At 50.6% G+C, this 15325-nt stretch overlaps 1 protein-coding gene across 4 annotated transcripts in view; it reads left to right on the top strand.

Annotated features, from left to right (window-relative positions):
• PPM1H (protein phosphatase, Mg2+/Mn2+ dependent 1H) overlaps positions 1 to 15325 on the top strand; it is a 253610-nt gene that overhangs the window by 205122 nt on the left and 33163 nt on the right. For all 4 annotated transcript variants that reach the window (XM_072743134.1, XM_026001656.2, XM_072743133.1 and 1 more), the window contains exons 7-8: positions 3267 to 3330; positions 6147 to 6254. In XM_072743134.1, the coding sequence (XP_072599235.1) occupies positions 3267 to 3330; positions 6147 to 6254 (172 nt within the window). The remainder of the gene's footprint in view (positions 1 to 3266; positions 3331 to 6146; positions 6255 to 15325) is intronic.

The raw sequence follows: 15325 nt of genomic DNA, 5'->3' as shown, positions 1-15325 counted from the left end.
TGCCTCTCTCTCTGTGTCTCTCGTGAATAAATAAATAAATCTTAAAAGAAAAGAAAAGAAAAACGGGAGGCCCCCCGAGCTGCAAACCCATGCGTGAGAGGCCCGCCGTCCTGGGGCGGGACCCTGTCGCGCTCTGCAGACTCCTGCACCCGCAGGCCCAAGGATGCCCACCAGTGCCTCCCTGCTCCCCATGCCGTCCCCTTTTGTTCTTTTCCTCTCCCCCCCCCCCCCCAGAAGATTCCCTTCTGTCCTTTGCCAAAGACACCTGTTCTTCCTCCGGTGCCTGCTTTTCTCCCCAACAGGCAGGCAGACACGGTCTCATCTCAGATTTTCCAACCAGAGCGAGAAGCACCAGAGCCAAGCCCTGACATCCCGTTGCTTCGGTGTGTCGCTTCAGGCCGCTCAGGTGTGTGTGATCCCAGGAGAGTGACCTGCCCTGTCTGAGCCTCAGTCTCCTCCGGTCAGGTGGGCCACCCGAGCGTCACTTTCCGACTCAGCAGCCCGCCCCACGTGCGGCCCGTAAGTCAGCACTATGGTGGTGCTTTGTGGGATTTTTTTTAACATCCTTTCTTTTTTAAGACTTATTTATTATTCATAGAGAGAGAGAGAGGCAGAGACACAGGAGGAGGGAAAAGCAGGCTCCATGCAGGGAGCTCGACGTGTGACTCGATCCCGGGACTCCAGGATCACACCCTGGGCCCAAGGCAGGTGCTAAACCGCTGAGCCACCCAGGGATCCCCGTTTTTGTGGTTTTTTAAAAAAAATTTTTATTAGAGTTTGATTTGCCAACATATAGCTTAACACCCAGTGCTCATCCCGCCAAGTGCCCCCCAGTGCCTGTCACCCATCACCCCACACCCCACCCACCTCCCCTCCCCCTATGCCATAGTGCTTTGAGGGAATTTATCCGAACTTGAGTCAAGCTACCAGTTCAAAGTCTTGAGGGCCTCATTCTGTCTCCGTGACGCCGGACCCCACGCATGGCAGGAAGCCCCCGGCCTCTCCGTGATGCCTGGGCCCGGACACACAGGGGCCGAGGCCGGGGCTCGCGCTTGCTCAGGGCCGTCCACCTTGCCGCTTGCCAGCGCCGCCCGCGGGAGGCCACTTCCCTGACTGAAGGCCAGTGACGGCAGGAGCAGAATAAGTCTTTTTCCAAAGTCGCCGTTGTTAGTTTTCCTATTTTTGTTGTTTTCAAAGATGAAAAACTAGCAACTAAAGTACGAGAGCCTGCGCTGGGCACGTAGGTGACCAGGCCAAGGTGAGCGGGCGTCTCTGAGAGCTGTGGTGAGCGGCTTGGCGGGGCCGGGGGTCTGTGCCCCGAGCCTCCAGGGACCTGCGGGGAGCTCACGGGCTGCCCTCTCAAGCCCGTCCCTGCCGAGCCCCGAGTAACTTCAGTCACCGATGCTGCAGTTTCTGCCTGCAGCCTCCCGTTTAATCCCTGACTCCTGTGGGGTCTTCAGAGCCCAGTCCCCCTCCGGCCGCGTCTCCTGTCCCCGCTTCTCGGAGTCTGGCCGTCCCTAAGCCCTGCTCCTGCCCACTGCTCTTGGGCCGTGTCCCCCCATCCACTGAGCCCCATAGTAGGTCACCTTGAGGGCTAAGCTAGTTGCCCGATTGATTTTGATTGTTACACAGAGAGGCAGAGATCCAGGCAGAGGGAGAAGCAGGCTCCATCCAGGGAGCCCGACGGGGGACTCGATCCCCGGTCCACAGGATCAGGCCCTGGGCCCAAGGCAGGCACTAAACCGCTGGGCCACCCAGGCTGCCCCAGGACAGTTCTTTTTCTGCGACTGGGATTCCTGGAGCACCTCGGGGCGCACGTAAGGGCGGTGCCAGCAGCTGGGCAAGCTCTCGGCAAGTGCCGGGCCCGAGCCACAGACCCCTGAGCTGGGCACGTTCACCAGGCCGCGCGGGTACACCTCGGGTCTCCTCTCTGACAAATGAGGATCCTGAGGCCCAGGCAGGTTCACCCGGCGCCCGAGGCCGAACACGGGCCCCGGCACATCCTGTGCCAAATCTTCACCAATCCCCTCGGGAGGGAACAGTTGACCTAAATAATTTCCCAGAAACTAAAGCTGGCCCTGCATTAGCTTTCGGGTTGAACTCTCTTTGAACCGGGGCGCGTTCTTTCGTATACCAAGAGCTTCCGTCAACTTGATGGCAGGTTCACTTCCAAGGTGCCTCCGTGTATCGCCGGGATTGGAAGCTCATTACACAAATTAGTTTTCTCTATGTGCTCAGTGGACGTTATTTTAGAGAAGCACCTCGTTTCGAGCACCCCACCTAGTAGAAGCTACCCCAGGTTCTACTTGGTGCCCCTAATACTCCTTGGAGGTGGTTCTGGCCCCATCCTGCAGAGAGGGGAGCTCTGTGCCAAGGTTTGGGTATCTATGGAGCATTAGTGATCGGCATCACTACATGAGCGCTTCCTAAGTGCCAGGCTCCGTGCCAAGTGCTTTACATCCTATGTGGCTCTCCTCATTTTACAGATGGGGAAACTGAGACCAGACAACGTGGAGCTGCTTGCCCAGGGGTGGTACACTTAGCCATCAAGTGCCTTGTTCCTTTGCTGCTTGCTTTTTAACTTCTCACGAGCAGAACTGCTGGACGTGGACTTCATTTCCTCCCTGGGGTTAGCCCGGGCTTAGCCGGGCCAGCCTCTGCTGTGGGTAGTGGCACCTGGGCAGCCACGTCCAGGATCAGCCACCAAAGCATAAACCGGCTTTTCCTCCCATGTATGTCGAAGGACCACTGAATAGCTGTTGTGAAACAAAGAACTTTCTGCCAACCTTGAATATCACAGCGAGGTCAAACAGGCTCCAAGTGCTCCTTCTCCAGCCATCGCAGCACGAGGCTGCTTGGGGGTAAACAACCCCCGAAGGGCAGGCCTGGCTCACGGAGCCCTTTCACGCCTCATCCGTTTTGGCCTTGGATCAATGGCAAGACCCTTGTCAGTGCTGCCGGGGCACTTCCTGGTGCGCAGGACAACACCCCACCGTCCCCCTACCTGCTCCTTATGATCAGACCGCCTTATTCTGTCCCTCTGCGAGCAAGCACAGGGTTGACAGTTCCTGGCTTGTCGTTTTGCGTACACCCACGCGATTCCGAAGGAAGAGCACCTCGGGGAACAGAGAAGGTGGCAGCGCACTGCGTGATGGAGCATCTGGGACCGTGGAGCACCCAGCCGCCAGTGTCAGGGCAGCAGGGCGCTAAGTGAGGGCAAACCTTTTTCTTTTTGTTTTTTTAAAATGTTGTCTATCCCCCTACAGGGCATACAAAACCATCGAGGATGATGACTTGAAGTTTCCCCTCATATACGGAGAAGGCAAGAAGGTAGGCATGGCCCCCCCCCTCCCCGGGACCGAGACAGCTGGAAGAATGAATATCGCCTTCCTTCCTCCTGCCTTGACTGAGGGGCTGTGGGGGTTGGTGGGGGGCCGGGCGGGGCAGCGATTGCTGAGCCCCGGGGTTGCAGGTGGGATTTGTGCAAATGACATGCCACGTCCCGGAGTCCAGAGCTGAGCGTGACCGCAGGCCCGGGCATCACGCCCCCGTATTGGCCACGACAAGCCACGAGGCTGCTATTAGCGTCAGCCAGTGGCCAAGGCTCTGAGGCTGCGAGGTGACCTGCACGCACGCGTATGAGCGGGCACATGGGCCGCGGTTTGGGCTCAGTAGCTGTGATTGCCGCGCAAGGGGCGGTTCCGCGGTGGGGGGGGGGGGGGTAGGGAATGAAAGGGAATGAAACCTGAGCTTCCGATTCGATTCCCGTAGGGATCATTTTTCAAACGACCTTTGCCCGTGGAAACCTCCCCATCCCGCCAGGAAGGGACGGGTGCCCCAACCGTCGGTGTGGGGGATGATGCGGCAACGTGCACCCTCAGCCCAGCGACCTGGGCCTGCCGCTCTAGCCCCTGTGGGGCCGAGATCTCAGGACCACCCAGTGAGTCCCAGTAAGCCCAGAGCCACCTCCTGTGATCTTTGTACCCCTAGCACCTGCCCGCCAGTACCTGGCCCACACCGGTCCCCAGTAAATGTAGAAGTATTACTCGGACTTCTCGGTGGTGTCCAGTGTGCTTCCCCCGTGCCCGAGGGAGAGGGACTGATGGCCCTTAGAGGATGATCGGAGTAGGCCTGAAGGGCGCCAGGCCTTGCCCAGTGCAGCCCATGTCTGTGTCACAGGCATATCACGTTCCTCCAGCATTTCAGATGACTATAGCTTGACGGGTCCGTGACGGGCAGCTGGCGACTTGTGTCACCGGACCTGAGGGCCTAGTTAAAAGCCACCGTGGCTCCAGGCTGTTCCAGGCTTGCTCCATGGTACAGCAGCACAAGATCCCCCGTCGGGGGATCCGGGATTTCTCGAGAAATGTTTACAGCCGCCACACGGTCGGTTCTGTCTCGATCCGTCCCAGGGGTGTTCTCTCCCTGTCTGCACACACCTACCCAGAAGTTTCCTAAGACTTCCACAGCCGTAACTTCTCATTCTATTCCTGCCAATGCTCTTCAGGATTTGTGTGGGTAACACCTACATACTTTGTAAACAAGTTCAGTAACTAGCAGAAACATCAGATTTCTTTGGACTAGAACGCCCACCTGTGCTTTTCCAGCCAGAGAAGCTGCCACTGCAGTGGGGAGAGCAGAAGGGCCGCAGGGGAATCAGAGTTTTCGCGTCTAGAGTTGAACACTTGCTCGCTCGTAGGAGCCGCCGCCGCTCCCCAGCACAGCCCCCAGCTGCGGCCCGCCTGATCAGGGGTCGCCAGGCTTCATGTCACCTGCCTGCCTCTCACCCCCTTTGACACTTGCCTTTAAAAAAAAAAAAATCTTTCAATGGTTTCATTTCTGCACACCTGCCCATCTTCTGCTCCATAACGATCCAAACGAGGTCCAAAATCCATAGCCTTTTTTGGGAAAACAGGATAACATTTTGGGTTGTAATGTTTTTTAGCATTTGTAAGTTACTCTTATGACCCAAAGAATTGAGTGAGGCTTCAGGCCTGGGTCTTGGCACGGTGACACTACCCTGGATACCTTGCTGACGATCCGGGGGGGTGGGCCATTGGTCTCCATTCCACCCAGAAGGACTTCCACGCCATCCCTCTGAGCTTACCTGTCTCAGTGCCACCCATACTTTTGCACAAACGTATGGTGGCACCACCTCCAGGAAACTTTCTCAGCAGAGTTTTTACCTCCTCTGATCTCCTCTAGCCCATGGCTGTTGTGCCTTTCAGCACTTGGCCACATGTTACATATCATCGGTGAGACGCACACCCCTTTTCTCCCCTCACAAGTTCCTTTATATCAGGGACAAGTCCTGGGGTGTTTGCCCCCCACAGCATGTTTCTGCGCACAGTAGGCTCTCAGGGAATGTTTGGGTGAGTCAGATCGCAGTGGATATTTAGGAGATAGTTAGGCTGATTGGTTAGGCATCAGTATAATAGTACAAGTTCCTTGATTTCCTTAAAGCATCAGGAAAACTAAACTGTTTAGAGAAAGCACAGGCGGTGAGGTCTCTGTGTTGTTATAACAAAGTGACATTTAAAAAAAAAAAAAAAAAAAAAAACAAAGTGACATTTTGTTCCTTTCCCCCCAGAGGGAAGTTGTGGGGATGTTAGCAGGCCGGGCTGCAGAGCTGCAAAGGGTATCTTTTCTGTGACCATGAAGTATATTCTCCGTGAGCTCTGGGAGGGTGGGAGGTGCCCCTCCCTTTTTTACATCTTTTACTAGAGCCTCTCAGGGACGAGCTGATGTGGGGTGGGTGGATCACAGACAGACAGACGGATGGGTGATGGGTGTGTTGGATTTGATTTGAACCGATTGCAGTAGCTGTAGACATGATACATGTGTTGGATTTGGTTTCCTGGTTACCCTTCCTTCCGGTCTCTACAAAAGAAAGCGGAGAAGAGACAGCAGCAAGCCGTTGAACTTAGGGTAACTGGTAGAAAACCCACTCCCTTAAGTACATAAGTGATCTCAGTGAGCCCTTCCTTGGAAGAGGCTGCCCACGTGAGTTAGTAGCAAGGGGCACGGAGAGGCACAGAAGGAATTGGAAAATAAACGCTTCCTCAGCCTGTGGCAGCCACGTTGTGACGGGAAGGCTTCCTCTGTATGTGTGAGTGTTTCTGATGGCCCTCTGCTTATGCTCCTAGGCCCGGGTGATGGCAACTATTGGAGTGACCAGGGGACTTGGGGACCATGACCTGAAGGTGCACGACTCCAACATCTACATAAAACCATTCCTGTCTTCAGCTCCAGAGGTACCACGTGAGGTTTTTGTTTCTGTTTTGTGCAATGATATATTTTCTGCATTGTTCCTCCCGTGACTCGCGCCCCATAACCCGGCAGTAGCCAACTTGGGTCACATGTACATCTACGGGGTTTCTTTCTCCCACTGTGTTCATTCTCACTTTGACTCTCCTGGTTCCTACTGTCCCCACTCCCTCCCCAGATAGATGCAGAGGCCCCTGGCGCATCCCCCCGCCGCCCAGTCCGTCCCACATCCATCCCACATCGTGTCATCGGGCAGGTGTTCCCGAACAGGTACTGACTCCTGTTGGCTCAGAAACCACAGCCCGTGGCTATGAAAACAACGCCCAGACTCCTTCAGTTGGCATTTAAGGCTTGTTAGAATTTGGTCGGACTTTCTAGACCAAAAGTTTGGCCCCTGTTCCCCCCGAGCAGGCCAGGAAGAACTTGCTGTGGCCTTCCTGCGCCTGACCTTGAGTTTCCCATAGCTCCTGACCACAATGCCTCTCCTCCCCAGCCCCAAACATCCAGATTATCAGTCTTTTCCCCTCTAGGGTTAATCTCACACGCTCCTCCTATGGAGACTTCTGTTCCCCACCAGAAGTAGCCTCTGTCTCTCCACAGATCCTCAGGTCTGTAAAATCCATCCCACTTTCTGTCTCATCGTGCGGTTGTTGGTGTAGATGCCTTATCTCCTCTCGCACCCCAATCGCCTGTATAACTCATAGCCTTCAGCTGGTGTTGAGAGAAGTTAACTGGAAAGACAAATCCTGTTTTTTGGTTGAAAAAAATGTTTTTCCTCCCCTACAACTGATTGTCAGAAAAAAAAAAAACCAACAACACACTTTTCTGATGATATGTGAAACAATGTCCAGTTCTACTTCAGGGCATATCTTTATTTTTTATTTATTTATTTTTACTATTTTATTTATTCATGAGAGACACAGAGGCGGGGGGGAGGGGCAGAGACACAGGCAGAGGCAGAGACACATGCAGGGAGCCTGACATGGGACTCGATCCTGGGTCTCCAGGATCACATCCTGGGCTGCAGGCGGCGCTAAACCACTGGGCCACCGGGGCTGCCCCAGGGCATATCTTTAGTAAACGTTTTGCTTCTAAGTCATAGAGGAATCTAAGTCATGGTGGGTTATGGGTATATTTTCTTTGATGTTAACGAGGAGTCTGGGCGTGGGTGGCAGCTAGTGTTGGCGATCCCCCCAGTGTGCCAGGGCTGGGCCTCTGTGTCGCTGACTTTTCCTTCGTGGCTGCAAGGTGGTGGCAGGTGCGCTAGGCATCGCATTTCCAGCAGAGGTGGGAAGGAGGAGGCGGGCAGCCCGTCCGGCCCAGCAGCTACTCACTTGCGTCTCACTGGCCAGAACTGTGTCACATGACCTCCACTGGCTGCATGCCACAGGGGTTGAGGGAGAGAGCTTGACCTTTCCCCAGTTTGACGCCAGAGGGGAGCCAGGGACGGTGAGTCAGGAACCCATGGTGTTTGCATTCTGTGTAATTACCTTTTAAAGCAATGTCTTGCCCTGGAAATGCCCACAGCATTTAAATAGAACTCCATGGGCAGGCCCTTCCCAAGGGTAGATGCTGTTTTATCAAAGGCTCTTTTTGTTGGAGGGAACCCTGGCCCATTCAGGCTAACTCAAAGGAGGAGGTGTTTGCCGTAATCATCTTAGAAGAGGTATACGTGGTGTGTGCAGGAGGCCCCCTGAACAGCCAGGTGCTGTGGCATCAAGGCCCCCCAGAGAGCCTCAGCAGTGGGGGTCTGTTCTGTTCATGAAGGTGTTGTGCCCAGACATGTTCCATACGTGTCTGCTACCCATCAGCCCAGTCTCACTCCCCCGATTCCGGGTTACTGGAGAGGAAGCTCATTGCTCCAGCTCGCTCTTTATACTAGGCCACAAGTGACTTCCCAGCCCATAAACTGCCCCTTCAGCTTGTCTACTCCAGAGCCATCGAGGGGCCCACACAGCCGCCTAGGCCCACCCCATCGGCAGGCCGGTGAGCAGGGCGGGCGGTTCTTTAGGGTCTTTATTGCTGAAGCAGGCATTAAAATACACGTGGCCAGGATCCCAGAGTGGCTCAGCGGTTTAGCGCCTGCCTTTGGCCCAGGGCGTGATCCTGGAGTCCCAGGATGGAGTCCCGCGTCGGGCTCCCGGCATGGAGCCTGCTTCTCCCTCTGCCTGTGTCTCTGCCTCTCTCTATCATAAATAAATAAGTAAATCTTTAAAAAAAATAAATACGTGGGCCACGAGAGGTTGGGAAATCACGGAGGCAGAAAACTCTAGTAAATATAAGGCCTGGAGGACACACACGTTTTCTGATATTACCCAGAATTTCAAATGAGATCAGCTGGGTGGAAATAATAATTACCATTCGTCAGGTGGCTGTGGATGTCTCTCTTTGAGCCCTCACAGCAGTTCTGCGTGATGGGGGCCAGGACTACATACGGTGTCCCAGGTGCCCCAAAAGCTTGTTGGAGCCCTGATCCCTCTATTCAGGGGATCCACGAATTAGTGCTGAAACTACTCTTAGCCAGAGGAAAGCAATAAGTCCTAGACCCATGGACTCTGTATTTTCCCCCTTGAGAGAGAGGCATTTATCAGACATTAAATGGTGCCATAGTCTTTCTACTTGCAAAAGGGACAGATGAAGTATGACTCATGTCCTTAGGGAGGGTGGGAGCGGGGGGCTCAGCACTAATTAAACACTTTGCTTCTTAAAGCAGAGTGAAAACTTCCTTCTCGTCCCCTTCCGCATACACCTATTTTTTTCTATATAAAGCGAGAATAAGTGTGGTTTGGTTTGAAGGAGAATGATTTCTATACAATTTGATTATAGATCTTCTGATCGCTCTATTAGCATGGCTCCAAAGAAGAGGCTCTCCTTGGGCGTGCATGGGAGATTCCCTAGGAACAGATGAGAGAGCCCAGTGGGATGATCAGAAGCCTTACGTCACCTCTCTAGAGTGATGCTGGTTTGCAGGGAATTGGGTTGGTTAGTGCAGCATTGGTGAGGGATTGGACAGGGTGTTTATTTGTTTTTTGTTTTTTTAAGATTTTATTTATTTATTCATGGAGACACAGAGAAAGAGAGAGGCAGAGACACAGGCAGAGAGAGAGAGAAGCAGGCTCCATGCAGGAAGCCAGACATGGGACTTGATCCCCGGTCTCCAGGATCACAACCTGGACTGAAGGTGGCGCTAAACCACTGAGCATTCGGGCTGCCCTCGGCAGGGTGTTTAAAAGGGAACTGGCCACCTCTGGTAAAATGTAAGCACTCTTAGAAAAGTTGTAGAGTTCAATAAAGTGTGGCTTTTTTTAGTATATGTGCTGCCGAAGCGAGCACAATAAAGTGTAGTTTTTATAATAACAAGTGATATTTATCAACTGCTTAGTCTGGGCCAGACAACTTACTGTGTCCTTTATACTCAGTTTCTCCTCCTCACAACTCTAGGAGGTACATATGCCCATTATACCCATTTTGCAGATTAGGAAACTGAGATGCAAAGAAGTGAAATAACTCCCCCCAGGATTGTACAGTTATGAAATAACAAGATGGTACTCCTACCCGGGCCTGTCTAACTTGATCCGCGTCTGTCAGGGAGAAAAGCTGAGTTCAAAGAAATTTCTCTAGACGGTGTCTAAGGGACCCTCTGAATACAGGTTCACAGTGGCTCTGAAGAGGATCTTTGTCCTGGGACCTCAGTGGCTCACATTTCTCAGGGAAATACTGCTAACCTCAGACTACAGTTGTAAAAGAAAAATGATGGCTTAGTAGAAAAAGTAATTGGGAAAGACAGTAATAGGCTTCGGTGTGTGCCAACCTCGGCCAGACAGAGTTGTGCAAAATAAGATTGTGCACGTATAATTTAGCTTAATGGGTATGTAGCGTAGATCCCAAGATTCCTTTGCACGAGATTAAAATTGTTGTACATTTTAAATGCTTCCAGATGGAGAGGGCTTAGCCAGAACCAGGAAAGGGGGAGGGAGGTTGAAGAGAAGAGGAGAAGCTGGAGTTGGCCACCATGGAGGGATACGGAAGAAAGACCGGCACAGGGGGACCCCCTCATCCCCAACCTCAGAGTAAAGACTCCTCTTCCTTGGGCGGTGGTGATAAAGGCAGACACCAGAGACATGGCTGGCGGGCTTCTTGGGGGGAGCTCAGGAAGCCAGGTGCGTTTATCTAAACCATCCTTTCCTGCCTGCATCCCCTCACCTCCCACCCCACGCCTACCCTGGCTTTCCAACTGTGACTTCCTAAGAACATTCCCCTGCTCTGCTTCATCTTTGCCAAGCATGGATCTTTATTTCACATTTGGGTTCTAAATTTCAAATCCAGCTCAGTCTGGTAATTTTAACAGTCAGGGAGAAAATGCGACTTAGTTCTAAGAAAAAAAAGGCTCCAAAATCTTCTTGGAAATCAGCATTGTTCCCTTCATCATTATAGCTCCTAATTCGATTTGATGAGCTAAATAAAAATAAGACAAAAACATGTGTATCAAATTTACGTAAAAAGTGCTCAGGGGTTTAAAAATTAGAGAAGGGTTTCTAGCCAAACACATTTTCGGTTTCGCTGAACACAAGGCGCTGGAAAAATCTCGAGTTTGCCAAACCCAAAGAGCAGCCGCCAGGTTTGCTGAGCCTCCTTCCTATCTTCCAAGGTCTAAGGCAGGGATTTCTGGCCAAGAACTGAATTCCACAAGAGGCCCCCGCCAACCAAGCGTTGGCCTGCCCGTCGAATGTGGAGGCGTTTGGACTCTCATCTGGTCCACAGCACCATGTTTTCCCTGTGTCACAGGGTAAGATGCGGCCTCTCCCCACATAAGAGCAAGAGCCTCAGCCGGGTCTCCCACCTTCTTGTTTGGTGAAGCTCATCAACCTCCCCCCTTCTTCTGCTGTCCTGTAGGAGTTCAAGTAGAGAAGGAAAGGATCGGGGAACTCAGGCCCTGGAGCCCAGACTCTCCCCCTCTTCTCTTCCAGCATTTCTTCTCCCCGCCCCAATGCAGCACATTTCTTGGCACAGGTCTGCAGCCTAACCCTCCAGATGTTCTCTGCTCCGCACCCCTTTCCAACCCGTAACCGCCCCCTGCCCCCCCCCCCCCCGCCCCCCGAGCTAGGACTCCTCTTAATGTTCCTGGCTTTCCAGCCCATACTCCAAGACCACCTTTAGCCCCCTTTCGGACCCTTGGGAGAATGGGGTCTTCTTCTTTCTTGCAAAGCCAGCCCCTCCCTCGACTCTGCAGCCCCTCCTGCCCCTGCCAGACTGGGCCACAAAGAGCCCCCATGTTCTCCCAGATTCATTGTTCCTTTCCTTGATGTTCAAGATTCCTATTAGCATTTTTTTTTTTTTTTGTCACTTCAGCTGACTCATTTAGCTCATTCTTGCCTTTCTTCATCTCTTTTTTCTTTGATCTGAAACCGCTTTCTCTAAGAGAAGGAAGACCTTAGACTCTAGTATCTCAATGCCCCTGTGACCTGCACTACGTTAGCCTGCCTTTCCCTTCCCTCGGGTGAGGCAAAAAGGCCTCTGTTCACAAGGTGCTAGGAAAAGCAAGTGAGAACACATCTGGGAACTGTCTGGCACAAGGTCTGGTACATGGTCAGAAGTGGTCAGGAAATGCTAGTCTTCCTTCCCCATCAGCTTCTGGAAGGCTTTACACTTGGGGCCTCCAGTATTCATTGCCATATGAAGAGAGAATGACTCTTTTATTTGGACCTCCTCATTGTGTCCCCTGAAAACATGAACATTATTTAAGATCTCATAGTTGAAATCTTAACATTTAAAGTCTCCTTATTCTTGGTAGCTTTTCCTACCCCAAGCCAAAGTCCCATTTTGGGAAAGGGCATGTTTTATTGTATTGCATACTTTCTGCAGTCTGAACAATTCATTAAAAAAAAATCAATGCATAACAACATGGGAAAAAAGCTGTGTTATATTAAGTGGAACAATACGATTGTGTATACAAAGAGCACGATCATAAGTTAGTAGAAAGGTAATGCACGTGTATACAAATACACTGTGAAGGAAATTTAATAAAATGGAAGCAGTAAATATCTCTGGATGGTAGAGAAGGAAAATCTTATTTAAAAAAAGTTTTTTTTTTAACTTCCCTAGACCCCTCAAAAATACCTTAGGAGGTGGTTTGATATAGTACTTAGAAACTCAGATCAGTGTCTTGACTTCAAGCACCATCTTCACTTACTAGCAGGGTGACCTTGAGAAAGTTACTTTCCCTAAATCTCAGCTTCCCCCTCAATAGAAAGAGGACAATAGGGTTGTTACACTCGGGAACTTAATAGAACAAATTAAATTACATATATCAAGTACTTAGCCAGAACCTGGCGTAATAGATATTTGCTCCTAGCGCCTCTTCCAATTCCATCAAGACCACAAGATTTCATTGGCTCTTTACATAGAAATCATGAGTCCAATCACGTTTACTGAGCCAAAAACTAGGGAACGTGTCCTCAAAAGAATTAGAATTTTTGGGCAAGTTGGAATGTGCGACTAGCAGAGGAATAATCAGCCATAAACCCCATAATTCCTGCTTCCTAAGAGGCCAGGGGAATTCTGAGAAAGGAGGGAGAACGATACCATGTGAAGTAGGAGGACAAGATAAGTAGGACAAGAAAAAAGAAGGAAGCAGGAGTGAGTCTGCTATGAAGTAGAATTTGCCTTATGGGGTCACTGAGTTTGGAAGATGAGCTTGAAGGGCTATTAGCTGTCATAAAGCTAATTACTGTGGAGGGCCTTGAACTGGACCCAAGGCAGTAGGTAAGGTCTTTAGCAAGGGGGGTAGCATGATAAATGTTGGGGTGGAAGCCTGGAAAGCACATACATGGCGGGCAGAGGGGTGGGGAGAAGCAGGCGGGGAGGCGGTTGTAGAACTGAAACTATGGCAGCGACTGGGAAAACAAAAAGAAGGCCCATCTGAGAGACGCTTCAAAAAATGTAACAAGAACCAAAGGCAGACTAGATTCAGGGGATAAAGTGCAGTGAAACTTTCTAAAAATTAAAACTATACCACTTTCTAGCCTAGGAAAAGGGAAGGGTGTTGCTCGTTGGGATCTGAAGAAGAAAACTAACTGTGCACCTTTTTCCCTCGGAATTTTCTGAAAGAATTAAAAACATAGACCACAGGTGCCTGGGATGAAAACAGCATGAGAGCTAGCACCAAGTGAGGCTAGAGATTAGAGTTTGGATTTAAGACCAAGGGGGGCCTTCTTATTCTTCTGCTCCACCCAAATTAAATGTATGCCCGGGAGAGCCGTGGGCTCTGTTCTGTCCACCCACAGGAAGTGGTCTTCCTGATATTTACCCGCTGGAGAACAGGAGCAGAGGGAACCAGCATGGCCCGTGAACAGAGAGAAGCCAAGGAGAAGACTCCAGGGGGGTCAGGGTCCCATCCCATCTCCCCATCCATGGGGCGTGAGGTGCCTGGACGTGACATATCCCAGTGCCTTGTGCCTCTCTGTACTGTGAAACAAACCACCTTGGAGCTTAGAGTCTTGACAGAACAGTGTATTATCTGTATCGAGATGTCACCTTTCCTGGTTCCATGAGTGGGCTGGGCTCAGCTGGGTGGTTGTCTCTGGGAGTCTCTCATGACACACTTGGATATCAACTGGGGCTGGAGTCATCTGAAGACTAGATGGGCAGGTAGTCCAGAATGGCTCACCCTCAGAGCTGGCAGTTGTGACATCGACCATTAGCTAAGAGATCAGCTGAGGCAGCTACATGTAGCCTCTCCATGAGGTTTTGGCTTTTCATAGCCTGGCAGCTGGATTCGGAGAAAAAACATCTCAAGAGCCAGTGGTTCAAGAGTGCCAAGCGGAAGCTCTAAGGCCTTTTAGGACCTAACTTCAGAGACCCCGGGTGGCTCAGTTGGTTAAGCATCTGACCCTTGATATCAGCTCAGGACGTGGTCTCGGGGGTGGAGGCACCAAGCCCTGAGTTGGGCTCCACGCTCAACAGGGAGTCTGCTTGAGATTCTCTCATTGGTGTCTGTGTGCGTATTCATAATTATTTCTGTATTCTTTTTTTGTAAAGACAGCTGCTGGAATTGTGTACATTTCAGGCCTCACAAACTCTGGATACCCCTACAAAAGAAAAGTGATGAGTTCTGTCCAAGGATACTTGATACTCTAGAACAGTTGTATTTGGCAGTTTTCTTTTTCTAGTTTTATTGAAATACAGTTGACACGTAACATCGTATATACATTTGAGGTATACAGTGTGTTGATCTGATACCCTGTGTATATTGCAAAATGACTACCACCCTCGCTGTATCATACCATACAATTACTGCTTCTGTTTTGTGGTGAGAACACTTAAGCTTTTACCCTCTGGGCACCTTCTAAGTATCTAATACAGTATTATATATAGATGTGTGTATATTTTATATGTATTTTATAGCATCTGCAGATTATATATAACCATGCTGCACTTTAGATCCCTAGTCTTATAAGTGGAAGTCTGTGCCCTTCAACCAACATCTCGTGCATCTTTCTTTTCTGTTGGGGTGACGTATTCTTGGAGGCTGTATGCTCCCCTTTCACCACTACCGTCACCACCACTTTGAAAATGGGGGAGGGGGGAAGCGGGGAATCACATTAATAGTGTGGAGAAGCTGCTTTTATGTGACCGTGGTGCCATCTGACCCCACATCTAGGAAAGATTTCGTGACTTAGCTTATCCTCCATATGCATCTCTAACTCTCTGGGCTAGCTGTAAAAATCACTTGTATGCATATGCGTGACATTTTCTTGGCTTGTTTCCACTGGGAAGTGACTTGGGAGGTAACCAGCTATTTGAATAAAGCCAGAATTTGACATTTACTTGACACCAAAAAAATTTCGCCTGGCAACTCATAAAATATATGGTTACACAAAGGAGCCAACCTCTATATTGTGTCAAATATTTCTTCTCATTGGAATAATTTCCCTCTGATCCCCTTCTGAAAAATAAGAATTTCACTTGAACATTTCAGTTAAACATGCAGTACCTTTTTTTACATTAATTTATTGTATTACACACAGAAGAATAGCTTGAGAAGTTTGTTTGAAAATGC

Source organism: Vulpes vulpes, chromosome 16, assembly GCF_048418805.1.
Source record: "Vulpes vulpes isolate BD-2025 chromosome 16, VulVul3, whole genome shotgun sequence".
Classification (NCBI taxonomy): Eukaryota; Metazoa; Chordata; class Mammalia; order Carnivora; family Canidae; genus Vulpes; species Vulpes vulpes.
Note: the sequence above shows the minus strand (reverse complement) of the source record. Positions and strands in the feature narration are given on the sequence as shown.